Source organism: Erithacus rubecula, assembly GCF_903797595.1.
Source record: "Erithacus rubecula genome assembly, contig: SUPER_Z_unloc_3, whole genome shotgun sequence".
In the NCBI taxonomy this organism is placed as follows: Eukaryota; Metazoa; Chordata; class Aves; order Passeriformes; family Muscicapidae; genus Erithacus; species Erithacus rubecula.
In genome coordinates, this window is record NW_027635944.1 from 1,744,167 (window position 1) to 1,769,535 (window position 25,369).

The window sequence follows — 25,369 nt, forward strand, 5'->3', positions numbered from 1 at the left end:
CATGGGACTTGCTATTAAACAGATGTGATGTAAGAGTGAGCTGTGGATGACAGAGCCAAATTTAGAATCATCTGTATCTGGTGTTATTTAGATACCACAGAGATACTCAGAAACCATCTACTTTTTGGAAAGATGTTGAATTTCAGCAATCATGCTGGATGGATTTTGATCCTCCAGCTTTTTGCCCAGTGGAATCACTCAGAAGGAAGAGTTGGTGACAGTCATGAATGCTGTAATAAATATAAAGTGAACTTGAAGAGCTGTAGAAGAGCAGGTCAAGGAACTCTCAAGAATGCTGAAAATTATTTTCAGTACATTTTAAGCAGTAGAAATTTCAAAGTGTTGAATGTGTCAATCCTCATCTTAGGTGGGTATGTGAGGAGCCTAATGGCAACAAGACTGAGCAAAAATAGTGGTACAAAATATAAAAATTGTTTTAAGTAATACAGAGATGGAAACACAATTAATGCCAAATGAAATGTAAAGAAAATGAAAAATTTCATTCCAGAAAATTTCAAACTGTTTTCTTTTCTTTGAGCTACAGCATTGGATAATAATAAAGGTAAAAATCAATATACTTAGAACACCTAATGTATTTCCTTGGTAACCTCCAGTAACTTGATTTATAAAATAATAATAGTTCAAAGTCAGTTTAGCACTCCTGAACAGAATGTTTGTGTGGTCTTCAATTTCATCTCATGAAGTAGATAAATATATTTTGACAAAATCCTGCTGAATTTTGTCTTGATTTTTTTTTTAATTTATAATCAGAAAATATGTAAGAAGCATAACACTGTTGTGTGGATGATATACAATGAGGAGAGATCATTGTACACATGTAACCTATGTATGCTGTAATTGGTAGATGTAAAGATGTCCCTGTAAGTTTGCCTCTGGTTAAATGTGCGTCCTTAAATCTAGGGTAAAGAATGTAGATTATTCTAATTTTAGTGTACTTGCATTAGTGGCTGCAGACTGTACCAGGCTGTACAGTCCTGATCTGGAAAGGATGGGTATACCATGGCTTGCTGTAAAATGGATGGGAGCTGTGTCTGCCTTGAGAGCTATTGAAGAAGGTAGTGGAGGAGAGTGACAGTCTGGGTATCAGAGGAGGGGCTGAGGACTGGTGTGGTCACACAGCTGCTAAATGCCAGTGAGATGATGAGCATCAGATGATTTGAACTCCTCAAGAATGCAGTCAAGACGCTATCAACGATTTGAAACTGAAGCTAGAGACCTTTATCTTAAACCATGATGCATTCCCCAGAGACTTATTTTGTCATATTGAGGTAGTGAATCATTGAAACAAATGGCTATATCTTTGGTGACTTTCCTGTCTCTGGATATTTTTAGATTAACATAGAGATAAATAGGTAGATAAATAAATAAATGAGTATATGGGCAGTGAAGTCCAGCTTTTGAACCTTGAACAGGATTTCCCATAAGAGTGTCTTATGTTCAGCAATATTGGGATATTCTTCTACCTGTAAAATATACAAATCTCAGCCAATACATTTTGCCAGTGTTACAAGAGAAATAAAAGACAGGCAATGTATTATGTAATTTTTTCTTTTTCCTCTTTTAGATTTATTGTCTAGAATAGACTTGGATGAACTAATGAAAAAAGATGAGCCACCACTTGAATTTCCTGATACTTTGGAAGGGTTTGAGTACATTTTTAATGAAAGTAAGTAATATGTGCTTTGTGAAGACTATACTTCTATATAATAATGTTGAGAGGCTATCAGTAGTTGAATTATACCTTATAAGTCCCTATTAAAATTTCATACTTCCCTGTAAGGAATAAAATTTTAAACTTTAGTGCTCATAGACTTGTAAATCTAAAACCTGTTTTTATTTCATACAATTATCACAAAAATACCTCATTTCATACAATATTATTGTGGGGTTGTACTGGGCCTACTTTATGACTTCCTATTTTCTGTTATAGAAGTGTTGATACAAAATTTCTGTAGCATTTAAAAATCAGAATTAAAGACTGGTCACTCATTTAAGGAATGTTTTATTTCCTGGTTAATTTTTATGGCTACAGAAGAAGTTGTTTTTCTGATAATAATTTGTCCCAACTATTCCATTAATACCAATAGTCAAACACCTATGTTGATAGAAGAATGGGCAATGTGATAGACTGTCTCCTCTGGTATGGAACATAATTTTGCTTTGCAGCCAAGTGTGTGATGACAGCAAGCAAGTACTTCCAGCTAGCTCAGTCTCTGTGTTAAATGACTTAGTATTTATAATTTCCACTGCATGCATTTTAAAATCCAGGTGAGAAATGAGCCTCTGAGATAAAGTAATATCAGACTGCAGGAAGTGACTCTTTCAAGATTGTTTAAAACCTGTAGAACAAATGGGAATGTTTACAGTTTTACTTCTTTGCAGTACCTGCTCTGTGAACAGAGGAACTTTAGTTTCTAAATCTGCCTGTTTTACATCTTCCACTTTTAAAGAAAAAAAAAGAGCTTTCCTTTAAATGATAGTCATTTATGCAACACTTAGCTTTTTAATACCCTGATGGCTTTCACAGGAAGGTACTTAGAGACTAAAAGTGTCATGAAAGTGATGCTCTTTCTTTGATGGAAGGAGTTCAGCTCTGTCACTTTTCAGCTCCTTATTTTAGATCTGCACTGTGTCTACTGTATCTTCCTTACTGACTTCAGAGTTAATGGTTCATATGTGGCTGACAAAAAGGGCTGAAATTTGAATTTTGGGGAATGAATTATGTTACTGAATATTCTATTACTAACCTCACAGCCTGAGTGATTTGCATTGAATGGAGGAAAACCTATTACATGTACTAAGGGTCAGCAAAGCAAAAAAGTCACCATTTTGCTTTTGTACATTTAATTCAAATGTTCAGTCATGTATTTTTATGTCCTAATCACGCTTCTTTTTATAGTGGAAAAATACAGAGGTTGTTTATCAGATTATTTAAATCTGAATAAGGCAGGGGTTCCAGAAAGTCAAAGGAAAAATACAGCAGATATTTGTTACTTGTGGTGAGAGCCAGTTCATGTACTGTTGAATGGCATATTTGAAGAGTATGTGTCTGAGAAGGAGCAGCTGAAAGTAAAGTTGTGATGAAAAATGTGAGGAGGAGGATGTTTGAACCCAATACAGGGATAGGAAACTGTGAAGAAGTACATCCTTGGTACCTAGTAATGAGGTAAGGTTTGGTAAAAAGGTCTAGAAAAACATTAAAATCAGAAGATAAGCACAACTGTTACAGACACCAGATCTTAAATATTTTATTTAAGGCATCAGGAATCAAAGTGTAGAAGTTCTGTAAATACATGAATCAAGCAATTTTCTTCTATTCAAGAGATAACATTATGGAAAAATCTTTGTTTCATCATGCAGACTTTTCAGAATTTAAAGTTTACTTGCATATATCCCTGTTTTTAATGTTTCACTGGTATACTGCAGTTTTGTAATGCTCTGAGATCATAACGTGTGTTTTGTTTGATAGGCTGAAACACTGTTGGTAAAATGCTTGTTTTTGTAGTTGGCTTCCTACTGGTTGCCATTTTATTATTATCATTGTTTTAACATAGTCCATGTCTTCACCAGTGGTTGGGAATGCTGGGAACTTTGGCTATAAACAAGGCTAACTACAGGAAGTTACAATGGAATGTAAGAGTACCATGTGATTTTGCTCTGAACAAGCATTTTGCTTTATTCTACTGTTGTAATCTCAGTTGTACCCCAAATCTAGGAGGTCTTACTTGATTTCACTATGCCTTGGAATTAAGATATTTTCCCTAATTGTGTACATGGTTCTTTTCATATTAGCTTAGAAAATTGTTATGCTTGAAGAGAAATCTTTCCCTTAGTTCCAGCTTCCAGTCCCTTTTGTATTTGAATTTCTTTACAATGCAGTTAGTTTTGAAGTAGAGGATTTGTAGCTACAGTTTGATCACCTGCAGATCAAATATTAGCTGCTAGTGCTTACATTTCACTGTTAATTCAGAGCAGTTGAGACATAAACGTGTCTTGTGAAGCAGTTTAGTATTTGTTATGTGCATGCAGTTTCACTGTCCTAATTTGTTTAGCTTAATCTAGCAGTATATATCATAAAACACAATTTTTAATGCTGCAATTGTTTTGTTAAAAAGCTTATACCCAAAAATGAGAAGGGATTCATAATAGCTTGATTTTTAGCTGTAGACTTATTTTACAATTTTCACCGATTGAATGTGTCATACTTTTAATGAAGAAGTATATTAACTGTAATGATTTTGTTTCTTTTACAGAAGGACAATTAAGACACATTAAAACTGGGGAGCCATTTGTTTTTAATTATCGTGAAGATTTGCATAGATGGAACCAAAAGCGCTATGAAGCTCTTGGAGAGGTACATAATTTGAGTGTGCATGCATGCATGTGTATCTGTGTGTATATGTATAGGAATGTGTGTGGATGTGTCTGTATGTACATATGAGTGTGTGTGTGTGTTCATGTGCTGTGGGTTTTGTTTGTTTCCCTGTAGAAGTAATACTTTTACATATGTTAATATAGTTTTAGTGAGGCTTCAGTCATTTGTTAGAAGGTGTTTCAGGATTTACTGCATATAAATGCTCTAACAGTAATTTCTGTTGTTTGCTATATAGCTTCTGGTGTGATTTACATTATTGTTTGACTTTAATATATCTTCATAATAAAATATAGTCTACCTATGTAAGTCACAATATTATACAGTGCTGTATTTTCTTTAACCTTGGTCACCTCATGGACTGCAAAGCTGTAACATTTTATTTTTAGTTTAAAGATAAACACACTGGTTGGTTTTCTCATGTTACCAAGAAATACCAGGAACCACTAAATAAAATAGAAATCTGAAGATTAATTGATTAAATATCTGTTGGTGTATTACATACTTGGATACTACTGGTACTTTCTAGGCAGTTCAGCCCCTCATAGCTACCTGCTCACTCCTCATTGTGGGATAGGGGAGAGAATCAGAAGGGTAAAAGTGAAAAATTCACAGGCTGAGTTACAGTTTAATGAGCAAAGTAAAAGCTGTGCACACAAGCTGTGCACACAATAAGAAATCAATTCACTTCTTTACATTAGCAGGCAGATGTATAGCCATCTGCAGGAAAGCAGGGCTTCTTTGTGCATAATGGTGCCTTAGGAAGACAAATGCCTTATCCATACAATCCTAGAATGGGTTTGGGTTGGAAGGGACCTTAAATGTCATCTAATTCCAATCCCTTGCCATGGCAGGAATGGGCATCCCCAGCTTCTCTGGGCAAAATTTTCCAGGTGCCTCAGCACCCTCACAATCAAGAATTTCTTCCTAACATCTAATCTAAACCTGCTTGCTTTTGTTAAGTTTGAAGCCTTTGCCCTTTGTCCTGTCACTCCATGTTGTTGTCAATAGTCCCTCTCCAGCTCTCTTTACTGGAAGATGCTGTAATGTCTCCCTGTAGCCTTCGCTTCTCTTGGGTGGAGCATCCCAATCTCACTCATCCCGTGTTCATAGAAGTGCTCCAGCTCTCTGGGATGCTCTGTGCTTGCTTCCCCAGCTGCTGTTTGATTGGTCTGGCAGCCTGGACTGTCTGCTGAATGTGCTGGAGCTGCCCGATGTTTGTCCCACCAGGGATTGATGAAGCTTGCTTTTTATCTTCTACTCCTGATGGCTACAAGAACTGTGACAGGGAGTAGATAATGGGTGGGGCTACTGCAGGTGCTTCTCACATCTTTTCACTTTGTATATTTCTTAAGAAAAGTGATGGTGCTTTGTGTAGACACAGAATGTTGCTGTGTCTACGTTCTCCAAGTTACTTGATACACATTTCTTATGAGTGGAAATGCTGTTGCATGGACTGTAGGTATGGACGTTTGTGTGTGTCTACATTGTTCAAATATTCCCATTTTCCAAAAAAGTGAGTTGGGCAAGACAGGACACTGAAGATCAGTATGAGGTTCCTGTACCATCACACTTTCCTGTCCATATTTGGAAATACACAGCAAGTTTCACATTCTGAAAAGTGCATGAAAATAGCTTCAACCCACAGTAGTATGGACAACTTATTGTGATTTTTTTGGTGCACTTGTTACAGAATGGAGATCTTATATCTGTGATCTGTGTTGTGCATTTTGCTTCCATGTTCAAGTTTGACTGATCTTTGAAAATGCACTTCATTTATATTGGTAGGTAAAAGGCAAGGAAGGCTTAAGGTCAGGTATCTGACAGAGAATTGTTCTAAGTTGTCTGTTTCATGTTTTTAGAGAATTAAACTAATCTGTGTTTGTCTATTTCTGCTTGGTACTCAGTACCACATAGTTTTTCAAGCAAGCCACAAATTTATACATGTTCCATTATCTGGTTTTGATGTGGTTATTTGGGAACGCAGGAGATGCTGATCCTTGGCATTTTTTTGCAAAACTAAAATCCCATTTTTTGCAATAAATTAGTGGATCACTGATGCAAAAATTGAGTAGCCCTGTAGTGGTATATCAGCCTCTGATTAGCTGTTTTTGTAGTCTGAGGTGAAGATGTGTTTAGCAAACTGTGGTAGCTTAAGAAGCAGTTGCTCAAATGTTTTGTCATGTGATGTAGTAAAATCTGCCTTAGGCCTTTCCTTTGAAACATCATCATTTGGTTGTAGGAATTCTTTAATGTGCATTTAGGGTTCAATTATGTAGCTGGTCATCCAGTGAGACTAAGTAGTTACATTTATATCACTGTACAAAATTGTTTTATGTATTCAGTGTTTCTGTTGTTAGCTCAGTCATTGCATGCTGGTTTTCTAATCTTTAAAGGATATATATGCATCCTGCACAAGATAACTTTTTTTCTGTGCATATATATATGTATATATATGCACATATATGTTGTTTTTAAGATGTCTTACTGATTTTAAGAAGTAAATGTATCCCTGACCTTACAGTATCAGCATCATTCCCTCTTTCCTGGAGCATTAATACATTTCAGTTTGGTTATCCATGGGGATTTTTTGCTGAGAAAAGTCATGAATATGCTATCTGTGATCTGCCATTTTTCTGGTTGTGTGGAAATTGATTCTTCAAAAAGTAAAATTACTTGCCTACATCTCCTCTCCTTACATCTCTTTATTCTCCATTCACTGATCAGTTATTTCAGGCACACATTTTTTTCTGCAGCCTTTTGATATGTGTTGTTAATAGACAATTTAGTGAACTGTTCATAGTTTTGTGATTCTGGTTCAGTCATTGCTATTGTGGCATTGAATCTTGTAGAGAGCCTCTCCATTTGCTTTTTAAAAATTAAAATGGCAAGAGAAGTGCATAGAACATAGTGTTGCAGCTGCTTCGAACTGATGATTAATCCATGTGGCAAGTTTGAAGTATGATCGAGAAAAAATTTGTGACAACAGTTTAGCTGTTGCAGAGATACCATTCCAGTTCATGGTCTCATTTTAAAATTTTTTCCTAGCTTTGAGTTACAGAGATTTGGATTCAAGATTAAATTCCAGATTAGACTCATGTGGTATGTGTCTCCTTGCATTTTAAGTAGATGTGTATGCTTATTATTTGTACTGCACTTGCAGTTGATATTATGGCTACTGAAATTGCCAATAGTCAGCTTCAGCCCCTCCCTTATCATTACATTGAAATTAGCTGGAATTACAAAGAGAGTACTGCTAATAACTTTTGCTGGGACTTTACATTTGATTTTACCAGTCATATAGTTTGTGTTGATAGTGAGATTTTGTATTAAAAAGTGTATGTTGACTTTCTCCTTCCATATTTATTTAGTATCCAGAGTACCCCTAGCATGAGAAGGCAGACTTTGCACATATCTTGCAGCCTAAAAGCAATTGTAATTTGTTGATTACTTGGAGGTCATTGAATACTGGAATGAATGTTTTTGAGAATGCCATCACTGATGAATAAACTTTTACCTGTACTGACAGTTTGCTTCTCTACCAATGCCTTGCAGAATTCAAAGAGGATTTGTAAATATGTAGGTTATAATGTGGATCATGACATAAAAGTCTCTGCTGTGATCCTACTCGGGTTTATGCTGTGTCTTGTAATTGCAGCCTATCTGACCTGCAGAAGTCTATAAGCAAGTAGTGAAATAGAGATTTTTTTTTTTTGCAGTCACAATATTATAATATTTTGTATTTATGTAGAACAGATGTGTAAAGCAAAGAAACAGAATACTTAAATCAGAAACTCCTGGTTTCATATATGATAAAATATAGTTAATTTTATGTCATCAGAGAAGTCTTATTCCACTGCTTTAAACTGCTTTAAAGTGTTAGGTGCTTCACAGTGTTAGGTCCAGCTCATCATAAAGTGGATTGCCATCAAGGTTAATATTTGAGTAGTGCGAGTGGGACAAGTATGTAAAATTATGACCTTGGCAACCCATAATTAAGATGGCTAAGTAGTAAAACTGGAATTTTTTTTTCCAGATCTCCTTTAAGTTAAAGAACAGCTTGGTCTCAACATGATTTAAAAAATAAGCGTTCACCTGCTACTAATTTCCTCCTTGGTTGCAAAGATCATTATTTGTTTTGATGACTGAGAGGCTATTTACATAGCACAAATGAAAGCATAGAGCAGCAGAAGAGGACATGTAAGTTAATGAAGAAGGAAGCATTAAGTAGTCTGCATTTGAAAGGGTAGCTTCTTGCATGAATAACCCAAAATCTGATGATAGGCTGCACGTGCACCTGACAGTACTTAAGGTCCAATCTTGCAGCCAAAGCTCATGTGAATAAACTCAATAGGTCTGATCTTGTGAATAAGGGCTGCAGGATCAAGTTTCAAATAAAATGTGCAGATGATTAGTAGAAATCCTTACACTCCTAGTTTCAGTTTCTTTGCAGTTTATCATTGAACATTCCAGATTTTCTCTGGCTAGCAACGTTTTGATATAATATAAAGTACATGCTGCATACCATGGACCAAGCAAAATTGTTTGCTTGCCTTGACTTCTTATAATGTATTTGCTGTTGGTTAGTTAGTCATTGGAAAAATTCTTCTGAGTCAACAAAATAAATTTACAGTGATGGAACGTATCACTGAATTAATGAACATTTGCCTTTATGGAATGCCTTCTTGGCTTGGGTTGTTAAAGAGGTTTTTCTGTTCAGAGTTGAGATGCCAAATACTTAACAGGTGTCTGTGGAGCATGTGTGAATTGCATTTTTTCATTTTCTTGTATTAGTCAAATTAAGGTGAACTTCCATGGAGGTAGCAAGAGGACTCAATAAAATTCCTGTTTCAGAGGGAGAGTGAAAGCATGTAATTCAAATATCTCCCCCATCCTTATTTTTGGAAGTGGTTAATTTCTGTTTTGTGTATTCTCCTTTGATAGTGCTATTTCTCTGCAAGTTCTGCCCCATTTTGGTGGTTTAGGAGTGGTATTCTCCTGTTCAGTGCTACCACTGAGGCACTCCAAACTGTGTGGTGCTTCCTTCCTTCTCCTGTGATAGGATGGAGAGGAGAACTGAGGGCAAAAAAAAGTAAAGATCATGGGTTGAGGTAAGAACAATTTGCTGGAAACAGCAATGAGATAAGAAAACGAACAGAAACAGCAAAAATATTAATAGCAAGCCTGTCCAAAAGCAAAAGAGTGATTTCTGTGCAAAAGTCTCGCCGTGGAGGTCTGACCCATGCAGCCAGGCTCCTTTGCTCCAGAAGTGAGCCCGTCCCTGTTTGTGGAAAACAGCAGAATAACCTCCAGGTCCTAACAATGCCCCTACTCTTACTGCTCTGGAAATGAACCTTTTCCCAGCTGGAATCAGGACACCCCATCTACCAGTGAACATTGCAGAAGGCTTTTTGCTTTAGCAAAATTTTACAGTGGAATCAATTTCACAAAAAATATTTGTAATTGCACCCCTCCTTCAGGGACATATCACATTACCCATGAAATGCACTCAGGTCCTTAAACAAAAACAATTCCACTGATGGGTTTGCCTTTGTTGGAGGCAGGACTAATCCAAACTGTTGCCCCAACAGGTTCTTCATACGGACAGTGGTAACTCTGTCCCTTCTGTGGTACATGGGAATTTTGACTGGGGAGGGCCAGCTTCACTGGAGCCTGTAGTGTTAAGTAACCATGTAGTCTTCAAAACTATGTAGATCTCAGTGTTCTAAATTCCCACCACTCATTACTTTCAATGTGATTTTGACAGTGCATTGTATCATTTGATTTTCTGAGGCTGCTGCATGATGGGGGATATGATATGCACTCAACATCGTGCTCTTCTGGTGATATAAGGCTGTGTTTGAAATCAGTCCCATTGTACTGATGCCTTTTCCTGGTCTTGAAAAGTTGAGACCCAGACACTGTTAAGGGATAAGGGTTTTTTTTTTGGTGTTGCAGTAAGGATCCTTATGGTGCACCACTTTGCCAAGGTGGGATTTGCTGCAATGCACACATACGACAGATCATGTATACAATGTATAGACCTTAAAAATTAACATTTCTAACAAAGGTGCTCCAATGAAAGGCCTGGATAAATGGCGTCGTATTTCCCCATTCAGAGAATTCCCCCCAGATGGGCCAAATCTCCACTTTACAGGAGATGTTCTAGAGCAGACCTTGGTTTCCCAAGATGGTGTAGGATTTCCCAGCCTCCTACTGTGAGGCCTCTAGGATGTTTGGTCACTTGGCCTAACAAAATACTAGGACTATGCTAAGTTGTTAGATTTAAAAAATGGCAAGTATGCATGCAAAGAATACTGAGGATACATACAAGCAAGTTATATAAAAGAAAAGGCAAAAATCATCATGACATCAGTGAAACTCAGATTTTTTTGGGGTGCTGTGTTGTCACAGGACTTCCTTTTCAAGGCCCAGGATGCTGTTCCAGGCAGTGTGTGAGGCACAGGGTACATCTCCAGCCATCCAGTCGTTCTTTACACCACTCTCAGCACTCAGGGCCTGCCTTGGTGCATTTGCATGAGTGCAGTGTAATTAACTTGCCATACTTCCCACTCTTTGTATTTCAGTCATTGTCCACCACACTGCAGGGGCTGTACCTGCTTGGCTGCTTGATCACAGAGCACATTTCACAGCAATGGATCACCTTGGAAATTGTGTCCTTCATTCAATCCACCCCATAGCTGAGCCACGAGCCCATCTGTGTGTTGCATCTCTTCCCTGATGGCCTGAGGCACCATGGGCCCACCAATCACAAATAATTCACCCTTATGCTGCCAGTCCAGATCCACCTGAGACAGTTGAATCTTGGCAGCCCAATCCACCTGTCCATTGCTGGGATGCTCTTCAGTAGCCCAGCTCCTGGTGCATGTGCATCTACTCCATGCACTTTTACAGCCAGCTTCTCTACCTGGCCAGTGATGCTCAGCACAGCTCATCATCTCAGATGGGTTTGCCCCTGTCCTGCCAGTTGCTCCTTTGCCCTTGGTCCAGCCACCCCACAGTGCATTTACTGTCACCCACAGTCAGTGTAGAGCACTGGCCATTTCTCTCATTCAGTGATATCTAAAGCCAGCTGGATGGCTTTCAGCTCTGCAACCTCACTTGGTGCTCCTTGTCCCTCCACAGCTTCTGTGACTCTCCATGTAGAGAGCTCTGCACAGCTGCTTTCTGTTTTCTGTGTAGCACAACCATACAGCAGGAACCATCAGTGAAGAGATCATATTGCTTTTCATTTTCTGGTATCTGATTATATGATGGGGCCTCATCAGCATGTGTAACTTCCTCCTCCTCTTCTGATGATAATCTACATTTTTGCCTTTGGGCTGAGTCATGATGAATTCCAGGATCTCTAGGCAGCTGGCGTTTGCTGTTTAAGCTTTCTGTGTGATCAGAGTGATTCAATTACTCCACATGGCATCAGTGGCATGATGTGTGGAAGGGTCTTTTCCTTTGCACATCCTGCCCAGCACTGGCAGTCAGGGTTCCAGGAGGAGCTGTGCTCTGTTGCCAAACACTTCTGAACAGCTTGAACTCCTTCAGAAGCTGCCAGGATCTTTTCCAGTTGTGATGTAGTGGGCCCCACATCCTTTGTTTCCCCAGCTCTAGAACCCCAGGGTTCATCCTCCAGTCTCCTCAGACACTTTTCCAGAGACTCCAGGAAGGACCATTCTCCCTGGCTGCAGCACAGACCACAAGGTTCACATCCTTTCCTCTTCTGACTGGCTCCAGGGCTACTGCATGAATTATCACGTGTTTGATTTGTTCAAAAGCTTGTCATTCAGGACACCATTTAAAATCATCCTCCTTCTAGGTCACATGATGGAGGGAACTCACAATCTAACTGTAATCTGGAATATGCATCCTCCAAAAACCCACAGCTCCTAAGAAAGCCTGTGTTTCTATCTTGCTAGTTGACAGGGTCGTAGCTGCTGCTTAGTAGACCATGTCTGTTGGAATGATGATGTCCATCTTGCCATTTTACTCCCAAGAAAGGAATTTCCTGGACAGGTCCCTTGACCTTACTTTGCTTTACAGCAAAAGCAGGCTTCAGAAGGATTTGGATTATGTTCTCCCCTTTCTCCCTGACTTTCTCAGCTGTGTTCCCCCATGTGATAATGTCATCATTTTCAGTGTTCTGGAGCCTCACCCTTTTCTAGTGCAGTCTGGGTCACTCCAAGGCAGGTAGTGGGCCTGAGATTCCACTCCTTGCACAGCCAGTTCCAGGTGTACTTAGTGCCTTTGTAGGTGACAGCAAGCTGTGGCCTGCACTCATGGGTAAAGACATGGAGAAAAACACTTGCAGTGTCAGTGGTAGCACTGTTTTGCTGCCTTGGGCTCCAAGGCACTGAAGTTCCATCATGTCTGGCACAGTATTCAGTAGTGCTGTGACTTCCTTCAGACCACCATAGTCCACTGTCAGTCTCCACTGGACACACACTGGCCATATGGGACTAGTGAGCAGTTCTGCTGGGTCTGCAGGTCCCATCTCATGGCTGAGGTGCACAGAGCCCTGCTGGCACCATGCTGTCCATGGTGCACTGCTGTGGGAGTGGTTGGTACCTGTTGTTCTTCAACACTCAGCAGTCCCACAGTAGAAGGGTCCTCTGAGAGACCAGGCAAGGTGTTCAGCTGTCCAGCTCCCTCTGTCTCCACAGCACCTCTCCCAAGGGCCCAACAATGCCCTTTTGGATCCTTGAAATACCCTCTGTTACAACCCACCCCTGAAGGTGAGGGTAGTCCAGGTTCTTGCTAATACACCTCTTGGAAGAGATTTGAGTGAAATGGCACTGAGTCCTCGGTGTCTGTGAATATATATAAGTAGGTTTTATTTTATAACAGTTTTGTTGTAGCAAAAAGCAAATATGTAGCTGATTTAGTTATCATTATTGTCTCAATTTAAGATAATCTAAGAGGGACACTCTAAAATTAGTTTCCTCCCCTTAATTTGACCAGTAAGGAGAAATCAGTATGAGTAGATGTAAATGAAAAAAATGTAACAGTTTACTGAAGAAATTGAACAGTGTTAGGCAAAAAAACACAGTTGTGTTGTTTTGTTCTGTTTTAAAATACAGAATAACAGCAGTAATGTTAATAACAAAAGTGTCCAAAAGAGAAATGTCAAATGCTCACTGTGGAGCCCGACCTGACCCTGTGGCAGCAGAACAGAATGTCCTAACCTGCAGGAGAGTCCTCTCCCTCTGGCCTAGCAGTGATCTGAGGTGGTACAGAATAACCTCTGGGTCCCAGCCATGCCCTCTCTGGGCTACTGCAAAAATCTATCATGTCCTGGCCAGACCAGGACACCCATCTACTAATGAATATTGCAGGTTTTTTGCTTTAGCTAGATTTTTCCAGTGAAGTCACAAAAAATTTGGACAAAAATATAAAGATAGGCAGAAGAGTGAGATTAGCCAGGATCTTTAAAATATGTGAGGGTGTAATCTCATTTCTTAATACACAGAGAAGAATCTATGTGGAACAGAGAATTGTGAGTTTACCATTTGAAGGAAGAGCCTGAGTGAGCCCTATCGCTTTATGGACAGCAAGGGCAAGTATAAATGCAGTACTTTAGGAATTCATGCCCTGTTTGTTATAGGGGTTTTTTCATGCTGGTCTGATTATTTTCAATTTTTGCTAGGTAAGTGTGAAACAGAAAAATGGCAAAGAAGGCTTTAAATAAATAACGTAAAGCAACTAAAATCGGGGTGTAATACTGAATTTCTCTCTAATAACAATTCCTAAACTCTAAGTAATAAATTTATAGGAAGTTCCAGTCCTTTTACTTTCCCCATTTTTGAATCAATGTTTTTAAAAATATAGAAATTTAGTGGAGGCAGCTGAAAAAAATTGAATTGTATATGTGTACAGTCATTATAATTTTGTGAAGATTTGAGCTTTTAACAGTGTGGTAATTTTCAGCATTTCTTTTTTCTGAGTGAAGTAAATGGACAGCTAGGATTCAGGACTACTTAACAGTACCTACAGAAATTTAAATATGAATCTTCATTACATGCAGTGTATTCATTTGCATATGCTAAATCAGCTTTCAAAATCTGGTGTTTGTGAAGACTTTTTAGTGGAATGATTATGTCAGATGTGCTTCAGTGAACTCTTCTAGTTTGCAGGCAGCAATTGGCAGTAGGTTGGTTCATCAAAGTAACATGACAGTTCTCGAAAGGTTCAGAGATAGTTTTATAATTATTGTTAGCATGATTCTTGAAAGAAATGATGAGCATCTCATAAACCCAGATGGGAGTTTGTTACATTGTTGATAAATGTGTTTTACATTTTTAAATTGATAAACACTGAAAAGCAGAAAAGATACAATAAGGCAGATGGTTGTTTATAAAGCACTTGTAAGTTGCTGCAATTCAAAGAATGGTACTAATTGTTAAAAAGAAGACAAAAATTGAAATAGGGGGAGTGTTTCAATGAGTTCATCATGAGCTTTTTAAAACTAAAACCTTCAGCATCTTTAGTTCAATTAGAACCATTCTTGCCATTCTGGGTTTATAAGCAAAAGTTTAGGCTCTCAGTTCTTAATAAACTTTTTACCAACCATTTTCATGTAGCTGAAATTAAAGCTACAGCTAATCTACCTGTATGTATCTATTTCTTTATTTTTCCTTTTTTTGCGGTTTAGCAAAAACCCAAACTTTATTGCACAGCAGAATGAAATTGAATTATCCTTGGACTTAATAATTGTTTCCATCTAAAAAGAATAAGCACAGTAGCAAACTCTAAAATCAGCAAGGAAGTAAACTAAAATCATAGCTAGTTGACTTGTTATCTGTTTTTAAACAGTGGTAAAAAAAAATGTTTTTTTGACACAGCTATCTGACCAGAATACAAATATATTTAAGCAGTGCTTGGGCAGAACAGCAGTCAGTATGTGCGACGAAATTGGTTGGTGCATCTTTCTGTTGTGAATGTTTAGGTTGTGTTTCCATTAGTGATCTTAAAAGTTTACATGAAAGACAAAGTATTTTCCTACTTCTCAGCATGAGTTTTTTTAAAAACAGATATGTAAATTTATTGCTTTCATCAAGCAGCTCTTCTGAAATATGTTTATTTTCAGTTGCAGAGCTCCAGAAGAGCTTGTTTTCTTTCACAGAATTTTCAGCTCTTGCATGGTAAAGACTTCTGTGCTTTCTGTATTTTCAACAAGATACGTATACATTTCATTTTTTCAGGAGTATTTTTATTAACATTTAGAAGAGCAGAGTGATATTGTCAGTAAAGCTGTATCAGTTGTGTCAGTCCCTAATAGAAATAATTTGTTAAATTGCAAAGTTATATCAGGCTGATCAGCTAAAAATATGCAGACTGCCTTTAAACAGGAACATCCTAACCATTACTGTACAGTGCCAAGTCTATCTGCCTACTCTAGTGCAGGAGCTTCAGGTGTAAAGGAGACCTTAGATTGCTCACTCCTGTAAAGTGCAAGAGCTAACCATGGTAGATGGAGCTGGGGTTATACTGCAACTGTGAAACTTACTTCTAGGGGAGAAAATGTTCTAGTTTTCAACTTTTGTAAGGTAGTAATAAGCAATGATTCACTTAAGTTTTGTGAGGTTTGTGTGAAAACATCAGAAGCACCACAAATCCTCTGTAGCTGTTATCTAATTCTCTGGGAAGGGTACTGAGTGTCAAGACTGTTGCAGTCGGAATGCAGCATAGACTGAGACACAAAGAACAGTTGTTTTAATCTCTTGCCCAATAATTAAATCCAGAAGAACCAATTGCTCTAGGCAGTGTTGGCCTACTTTTATGCCAGTTCAGGATAGTATTTAAACTGTGAAAAGTTTGAAAGTTCTCCATGTGCAACTGTCTTTTTTCCATTTTTGGTACCATACAGCTGTGCTTTTTATGTGCTGTCAGGTTTTGACCTTAGTCTTAATTATGGGAAAGGTAGTTTCAAGCTCCTGCTCTGAGTGAAGTAAACAGTTAAGAAGTCCTTACAACTGGTTGTCTCAATATATAGCTCTAAAACTCCACAGGGAATTTGTAGGTTTGATCAGGACTGCTATTCTTGCATAGATTTCAGTATGTGTCCTTTACAATAGTGATTTTTTACCTGAGGGTAAGCAGACAAGAGAAAGCACCTAGGAAAGCAAACCCACAACTACTTAGCAGTCCATATCTTTATTAGAAAAACATGTAAATGTCTGTACACTTCAGGTTCAAAAATACAGGTCTTTAAGAAATCAGAATAAGGTGATCCTTCAGTAAGAGCTTGTTTCTTTTAATGTGTGCCCACCTTAAATATCAAAGCTGGGGGCATCAGGCCCAGCAGTGCCAGCCAGTCAGGGGAGGGGATTGTCCTGCTCCACTTTCCCCTGGGTTGGTCTCACCTTGAGCATTGTGTGCAGTTTTGCACACCACAGTATCAGAAAGACATTAGGCTATTAAATCTGTCTTGAGAGTGCACATCATCTGTCAGAGGGATCACAACCTCAGGAAATAAAGAATCAAAGAAGGGTAGTTGTAGTAGGTCACTCCCTTCTGAGGGCCCTGTATATTAACCAGACCCTTCCTACAGGGTTCTTCAGCCTTCCTGGGCCCAGGTATGGGATATCAGCAGGAATCTCCCTGAACTAATTCACACCTCTGATTATGACCCACTGCTGCATGTCCACGTTGGCAGTGATGAGGTTGACAAGGAGGGTACCAGGGCCAATTAAAGGGGCATCAGAGCTCTGGATTGACTGGTTGATGGGCAGGAGCACAGGTGTGGTTCTGCTCAGTTCCTTCAGGAACAGGGATGAATGATGAAAGGAATAGGAAAACCCCTGTTATCAATGAATGGCTTAAGGGCTGGTGCCATCAGAAGAATTCAGGTTTTTCTACCAAGGGCAATTTTTACAGCAGCAGGCCTGCTTGAGACAGATGGGCTCCATCTGTCTAACAAAGGCAAAAGGATTCCAGCCCAAGAGTCAGCAGGGCTGACTGAGAGGGCTTTAAGCTGGGTTTGAGGGGGAAGGGGGTGAAACAAGGCACTCAAAGATGAGCCCAAGGGTGGGAAGCAGAGTCAGGGGTGAGATCAGCAGCCCAGCTGAAGTGCTTGTACACTGTGCAGGCAGTGTGGTAACAAATGTGGAGCTGGAACCATGATACAGCAGTAAAGCAATTGCACAGCCACCATCACAGAAACCCAGTGGGATGCTCCAGGAGTGGAGCACTGCAGTGGGTGGCCACAAGCTCTTCACCAGGGACAGCAGAGGGAGAAGAGGTGGAGGGGTGTCTCTGTGTCTTAGGGAGGCTCTGGACATTGTGGAACTCGGGATTAATGTCAATAAGATCAAATACCATGGGTAAGAATCAGGGAAAGGCCAACAGGGCCATCCTGGTGGGATGTCAGGATGAAGAGATGGATGAATTATTGTATAAGCAGCTGCAGGATGTTTCAAGATCGCCTGTGCTTTTTCTTTTAAGAGATTTAACCTGCCAGGTATCTGCTGGGAACTCAATATAGTGGAAAAGAGTCAGTCTAAGAGGTTCTTGGATTGCATGGAGGAGAGCTTTTTGTCACAGCAGGTGGGAGTCTGCCAGGGGTGGGGCTCTGCTGGACCTGCTGTTTGCAAACAGAGAGGAGCTGGTGGGAGACCTGGCTGTCAGAATGCCCATCTTGGGAACAGCAACCACAAAATGATAAAGTTTTCAATTCTTGGTGAGGTAAGGAGGGGCCTCAACAAAATTTCTGTCCTGTATTTCCAGAGGACAGACTTTTTCCTACTAATGGGACTGATTCAGAAAGTTCCCTGAGAAGTACCCCTTAAAGCCAAAGTGGTCCAAGAAGGTGGACATATTTCAAGAAATACATATTGAACACACAGGAGCAGGCTGTTGGAATGTATATGTTGGAATTTTGACCCAATGGTGTTTCTGGACACTGAGGCAAAATGGTGAAGACATCTTGCTATGAAAAGGTGTTTATTAGAGTTCTGCTCTGGATTTACATAAAATTTATCCTTCAGTCAATTTGTGAATATTTATCTGGTCATTTCTGCTGAGCAATGGAAGGTGACAGAATCAGATGATGCATGACATCACTAGCTTTTTTGTCTGTGACTGCTAAAAAGGTGGTCTTTATGTTAATTTGATATGTCAGTTTGTTCCTCTGTTAAACTTTGGAGCTTTTTTTAGTTTTCTTCTTTCTTTTGCAAACTTCTAATCATTGTGTTTCTTGTCTCAGCTTGGGACAGGGGTCTTGTTTTCTGCTAATGGTTAATTGCTTGTAGTGCAAGGTGCTTGATTGAATAATCTGCTTAGTGTAGATACATATATATACATATGTATGCATATCTAAAGAAAACAGAGAATTTCCATAAGATAGACTTAGCAAATAAGCCATTTCTAAAGCCAAATTATTGTCAAGTGGTTTCTAAAATTAGAGATGCTTCTTTTAAAGAGGAAAAAAAAAGGAAAACAAAAAGTAAACCAACAGGTGTCAGCAAAGACCATATAACAAAGCATTGGGTCAAATCACATCAACAGTATGTGCTGCATTCCTGACAACTCCCTATTTTCTTTCATTTAATTCTCTCAAAAGACCTTGAGATCTTAGTTGTGATCAGTCAGCTCAAAATGCAGAATATCACAACTGTGTATGAAGGTTGAATTGAATTGCCTTCAGTACAAAATACAAGAAACCACATAGAAATAGTGTCAGTTCCATCTTAATGAATTGTTCTCTCACACTATAATCCAAGTGAGGTCTTTGTGGACTTTAAAATGCCATTGAATTTGTTTCTCTCTCTGGTTGTTTTTTTTTTCCTTATTTAGCCTGCAATGAACTGAGGCTTTAGAAAGTCCATTCAGCTTTTAGGATCTTTTGTTCTAGAATGGTGATGGTGAGGGTTGTTTGTTTTTTTTTGTTTTTTTCTGCTTGTCCTAGTTCTTAGGTAAGTCTATCCAAGAGCAGTATGTCAAAAAGTTGGTTGCATCTCTCATTAGTATGTATTGGCAGGTTTGTCACCTCAGGGTCAAAACGAAGCTCATTCAATCAAGTCTCTAGCAGCCACAGTAGCAAGCCTTAGGTCAGTCCCACCACTTGAGATTTGCTGTAGGGCAAATCAGTTGGAGTTCATTTTGCATTTTTCACTGAACATTATTGTTTGTACAGTGCAAGGAGGAAAACATTTGGGGTAGACTGTTGTATGTTATAGGGATTATTTCCCTCTTGTGCTTATTTTTTCTTCTTGCATTGAAGTGCCTGTTACCAATAAGAAGAAAAATTTTATAAAATAACAAAATCCATTACTTGTCATGGCATTGCTTTTAGTGTTTTATACTTATTTGTTTTTAAGACAAATTACAAAACTTTCAACCTGTGTACTCTGACTTGAAGTTATTAGAAAATGCAAGTAGTGCTGAGGAGTCTAATCTCTTATGTTGACTATTAATTATTTGAAAATATTATCCTTTTTATGCCCATGGAAGGTCGATTTTTGAGAAACTTTTTAAATTCAAGAGATTGTAACTTGTGTCAGGTCTAAATTAACAGTTAAAATAGTTTCGGAGGTCTGAGGAGCTGACAGTTGAATCACTTGGTGTACTGTATGAAGTTAGTCAAAGACACAACTTCACAAAAAAAATAAATAAGGCTGATTTTTATATGCCCATATGTGGATTTCTCAGGAGAACTGGTAATGTTCAGCTGTTGCACATTTTAAGTGCAGTTCTGTCACAGGATGAGAATTTGTAAATAATCTAAGGTCACATTAGTTTTGCATCTCTAAAGAAAGGAAAACAAACCCTTGATTTTTCTTTATTTCATGTATGAGAAGTTATGTCTGAGTGACATGCTGTAGAGGGTAGAGATGGTGAGACTTCAGTGATTTCTAAACCAAAAATATCACTAATAATTTTAATTCTGTTTTTCCTTTTTTTTTCTGTAATATGTGTTCTTGTAGGAGATTTAACTGAGGTTAAAATATAGATAACTTGGAATGTTATTGGAGGAATAATAAACTACTAATAACACTAATATTGTACTAACCCATTTTAATATATGACTTGGGAGCATCCTAGAAGTCAATCAAGAAGGAAAATGCCATTGCAGCTGTTTTATTAGCTAAAGTCTACCTAATTTTAAATATACTACCTCTTATTCTGAAAAATCTAGTAACTCATAAAAGCCTGCAATGAAAAATATTGCCACTAGATACTCTTACTCTCTTCACTCTCATCTACTTTGTGAACTCTCTTTAAAAATTATTGAAAAGTGATCTGACAGAGTGTTTAATGAGTGTTTTTTTCACAAGCTGCTGTCTTTGGAGACAGAGGCCCCTCTCCACTGAGTAAGTTTTGCCAACACATCTCACTCATGATGAGAGGTAGCCATTCTTGACTTTGAGAGAGTAGTTCTGTTTCTGTTCATATTTAATCCTTGGCGCAGTGAAAAGTGGTAGCAAGAGTATTAATAGTGATGATGGCTTTCTGTTTCTGTTTTGAATATCTATAACAGGAATATAATGTGGGAAATCTCAGATCCATCCAGCTGGATCTGGTCCACCACTGTAGTTTTGTCCATTTCCTTTTTTTCCCCAAAATCTGCTGTAAGTGTGTAGGAGTGGACAGTGGAGTGGACAGTTTGGGTTAGCCTAGGTCTTGTAATCTGTCCCCTGTCATGGGAGAGGTTGCAGTGTCAACTGATCTCATGTGCCTCATCCTTTGTTTTGTCACATGTGCTTTATTCATTATCATGTGCTAACCATACACTAGGCATTTGACAGGATTGTTGGTATTTTGGTCATGAGGGATGCACATATCCCTCATGAGGGAAAGAGGGGGACATGTGGCATTTGATTGTCTTCAAAAGAGGCTTTGTGGTTTGCACTAGCCTAAGGGTTCCTCACATCTGTCGTGAATCCATGACTGTTGGTTGCATGGTAATGATTTCCAGTGACACCTGATAGATGCCAGGTTAGAAGTGAAAGGCCACAAATCACACAGGCTTATGCTGATTTTTTAGTATGTTCATAGCTGAGAATTCACTCGAGAAAACATTTTGCAAGTTTGAGTGATTTACTTTTATTTTCCCTCTGCAGCACGCTTGTTGTTCTGTTTGCATATGTAATCTTCTGGTTGGTTTTGAAAGTGAGAGCACATTCATGGGGGAGAGAAGAAAATAATTTAGAGGACTTGGGTTGTAAAGCACAGCATGGGAGGGGGGCTTGACAGGCAAGGCTCAGTGCACTTCACTGAATCATAGCATGTGCTTGGGTGTGGTATGTACTGAAGCAGCTCCTCTGGATTAGGATGTAGGTATTATTAATCAAGTCATTGAGTTGTGATCTGTTGTCTGTATACCTGACAATCTCTGTATGGTAAAGTTCATTAGTGGGTCAGCTGCAATTCTGTGCTTCCTCATACATGCTCTGCTGGTTTTTTGATGTTTTTAGAATTGGTACAAGGCTTTTTTCAACATATTACAGGCTTAAAATAGAGGGGTTATTATTTTAAACTGAGTTATCTTCAAATTGCCTCCTTGCTTTGTGGGAATTCTTTTTTCAGTGCTCTTTTCTAGACTCTGTTTAAAGACCTCTGATATGTAGTGAATTGAAGTGTCTCTTTGGCATTTGCCTCCACTTATCATCATATTTAGACTTCAGTACCTTCATAATCTCTGTAACTTTAAATATGGTGTCACTGGTTCTTATTCTTTAATTTCTGTTTTCACATAGTTCTATACAGGTATTGATCTTTTGATCATGTATCAGAATGTTGTATTGCAAAGATTTCACAAATTAGACTGACAACAAAATTTTTCAATGCTTTTTGGTCGTTGGAAACAACCTGTAAGAAGATCCTCTATATGAACCATAGTCTTAAGGGATTGTGTGTTGTAGGAAGCCAGGGCTTTATCATTTAATGTGTACTACACTTGTGTGGACCAGAGCTGCATTTCCACAGTTTGGCTTGGCTGAGTGCAGAGTATTTCACAATGCAAGGGTAAAACCTCAGGTCTGTCATAAGATAATGTGCTTCTCTCTGTTCTTTTTGCTGTCTGCCCAAGATAAATTTAATTTCTTTGTGATTAAAATAGCCTGTTTTCTGGATCCATATGAAGGATCACTGGTTGCAACATAGGTCTATCCCCCAATTATCCATAAGTCTATTGAACTTTGCAGATTACATGTTTGAGACCACTTTGAAAAGGTACTTCTGAAGGGATTCTTTGTTATATCCAACATAAATCAAGACTGACTTACTTTAAGCTCCTCAGAAAGGCAGTTGTGAGCACTGGAGTTTGGTTCCACTCCTGAGCCATGTGTGTTACAGCTCTCAACCTTGCCCACCACAGATTAAGGAAAACTATAACAAAGAAATGATAGCAGAGATTAGACACTTGTGCTTTTAATATGCTCAGGATAATCTACTTGGTTTTACTGCTCAGGATGTGTTCTACTCAGCTGTGCTCCCTGCTCTCATCAGCTTGCCTTCATTATGTTTGTTTTTTTTAAGTGCAAAATTAGAATAGCTATGTTTTCATTTGGGGCAGAAGTTTCTCAGGCTTAGGAAAAGCAGAATATGGGCTCCCCTGCTCAACAAGAGTATAAGTTTAAAGTATAAGCAATGTAGTTTCCTTCCAGAGAAGATCTCTTTGTTCTGGGAAGAAAGTTTCCTCTATCACACAGTTTGAGTACAACCTTTTTTGGGCAGTTGAAGTGTTAGGCTTTCCATGGCTGGAAAGGATTTCTCCCTTGCTATCAGAGTAGGTCATGAGAAGCATGGAAATTTTTGTATTCATGTTTTGGTTTTTTTTCCTTCCTCCAGTTCTCTCAACAGTCAGTAAGAACACCTTGATAGTTCTGACTTAGGTGTTTGTCTTACTTGGGATGTGTTTTCCTGGTAGATAGCACTTGGATGTAAATGAAGTACAGAAATGTTTTAATAGGAGGTAGAAGTATTCAGTATCTTATACAAGAAATACAGAACTGCCAGTTACTTCTCCATTTATCAGACAATTATTTTCATACATTGTGGCCAGGTCTTATTATTGATTCTTTTTCCTTGGACAGTCATGCCTGTTCTCCATCCACCTTACTACCTTGAATTACAGTGCAGTATACTGCTTGCAGCTTTGGCACACCTTAACCAATTTCAAGAGCCTTAGAAAAAGTTCAGCTATCCCAGGTTAGCATGAGTAGGGCTCTCTAGTAAGTGTTACAGTTTCCACTGAGAAATCTGGATCTGAACAATTTGTTGCTTGATAGTTCAGGTAATTTATTGATGCAGGACTGAGTTGATAAGCCTCTGTTGCTATACACCTGCAGCACTGAGCAGCTCTGTGACTGACTGACTGGTCCAAGAGAGTTTGTAGAGTGTAAGCAGAACCATCTTCTCATGCAAGAAGTCACAAGACACTTCTCAACATTCTACAGTAGTTTCTACAGTAGTTTTCAGGTCTTAAATATGGTACACCAGAATGTGCAAGATAATATTGCTGCTTCAAAAAGATGTGGCTTTGTAAATTGTATAAATTTGAAATAGTAAGTCTAACTAGTTCTATATAAACAGTATTACACAGTTTCTGTTTACTTCCTATAAGAAAAATATTTTAAATTTTTTTTAAATTGATCATTTTTTTAATTACCCAACCATAAAGTTAGAAGAAGTCATTAAAAGCTTAAAAATCCAAAGACAGTGTTGGATGTAGAGCATTTTTAGTACTTGCAGCCATATTCCTAGATGGGACAGAATTTTGCTAGATTTTCCATAGCTGGACAGAATTTTGTCAGATTTTCCAGACACATCTATGATAAGTGCAGGAAGTCTGGCCATTATTGATGTTTTCAAATCTGGAAAATTCTGGTCGCTTCAAGAAATCTGTGTACCAATTTCCATAATTTAAAATTGATAGTGCACCAGACATTTCTAGGATATCTCTAAACATGTTGATCTACTGCAACAAAACCCTCAGTTCTTTCTGTGGCTACATACAAGTATACACACACACACACACATATATATGTGTGTGTGTATATGTGTAAATATATTTGTATATGTATATATGTATGTATATATATATATGTGTGTGTGTGTGTATATTTTATAGACTGGGGCCATTTAAGGTGTTTTATCTTTTGAGGGTTTTTTTAATGGCATTTTTTCCTGAAATTTCTCTGGGCAATGCAGGCCATCCAGGTGCTGAGGTGTCTGAGGATCATAATATCAGACTTTGCATGTGAGTCTCCACCTACTGTATTTTTCTTTATGTTTGCTTTGATTGAAAGCTTTTGTTAGGTAAGTCTTTGCCACACCAGAGTGTTCCACTGATTCAACACTCCCATTTTTAAGGCTGTATTGCTCTTTATTATATTAGAGTAGTGCATAAAGAGTCAGTTAAAATGAGAGCCCCATTGAGACAGGCTGTGGAAAAAATGAGTTAAGGTTTATTTCTGCTCGGAAGACACACAGTCTAAATAAATGAGAAAGAATAGAAGAAATAGATACAAACAGCTGCAAAAAGGGTAAACTTTCACAAGTGGTTTCTAAAATACACCTACTTCATAGCAGTTGTTTTCTTTTCCAGGTATTCTTTTAGTGATTTTAACAGTGAGTAGGTGCATGAATTGAAAGTTAAAAACAAAATTTCTATGTTGTAGGCCATATTGTCATTACACTCACTTTAATATCTGTACAGCATTAGCATTTGAGACTGCAGGAACTTAACTTCTTTACTTGTTGGTGTTACACTGCAGTCGATTTCAATGAACCATAAAAAGTTTGCCCCTGAAGGTAAAATTGCACTGTATGCATGTTCCTAGCATACTGCTTTGGGGATAAACATGTCTTAAATCAACCATCGCTCACAGCTGAATTCCTTCTCCAAATGCAGTTTCTGTGTAGATAATAATGTTCAGAAAGACTAATTTTCTGTAAACTGTAAAGTTTTTTTAACATAATTCTATCAATAAATGTATTTGAGCAGGATTGGAAAGAACTCTT

General features: G+C 38.4%; 1 protein-coding gene across 5 annotated transcripts in view; it reads left to right on the forward strand.

The window, feature by feature from the left end:
• ARB2A (ARB2 cotranscriptional regulator A) overlaps nucleotides 1-25,369 on the forward strand; it is a 221,542-nt gene that overhangs the window by 23,339 nt on the left and 172,834 nt on the right. For all 5 annotated transcript variants that reach the window (XM_079331363.1, XM_079331364.1, XM_079331366.1 and 2 more), the window contains exons 3-4: nucleotides 1,586-1,687; nucleotides 4,275-4,375. In XM_079331363.1, coding sequence (XP_079187489.1) covers nucleotides 1,586-1,687; nucleotides 4,275-4,375 — 203 coding nt within the window. The remainder of the gene's footprint in view (nucleotides 1-1,585; nucleotides 1,688-4,274; nucleotides 4,376-25,369) is intronic.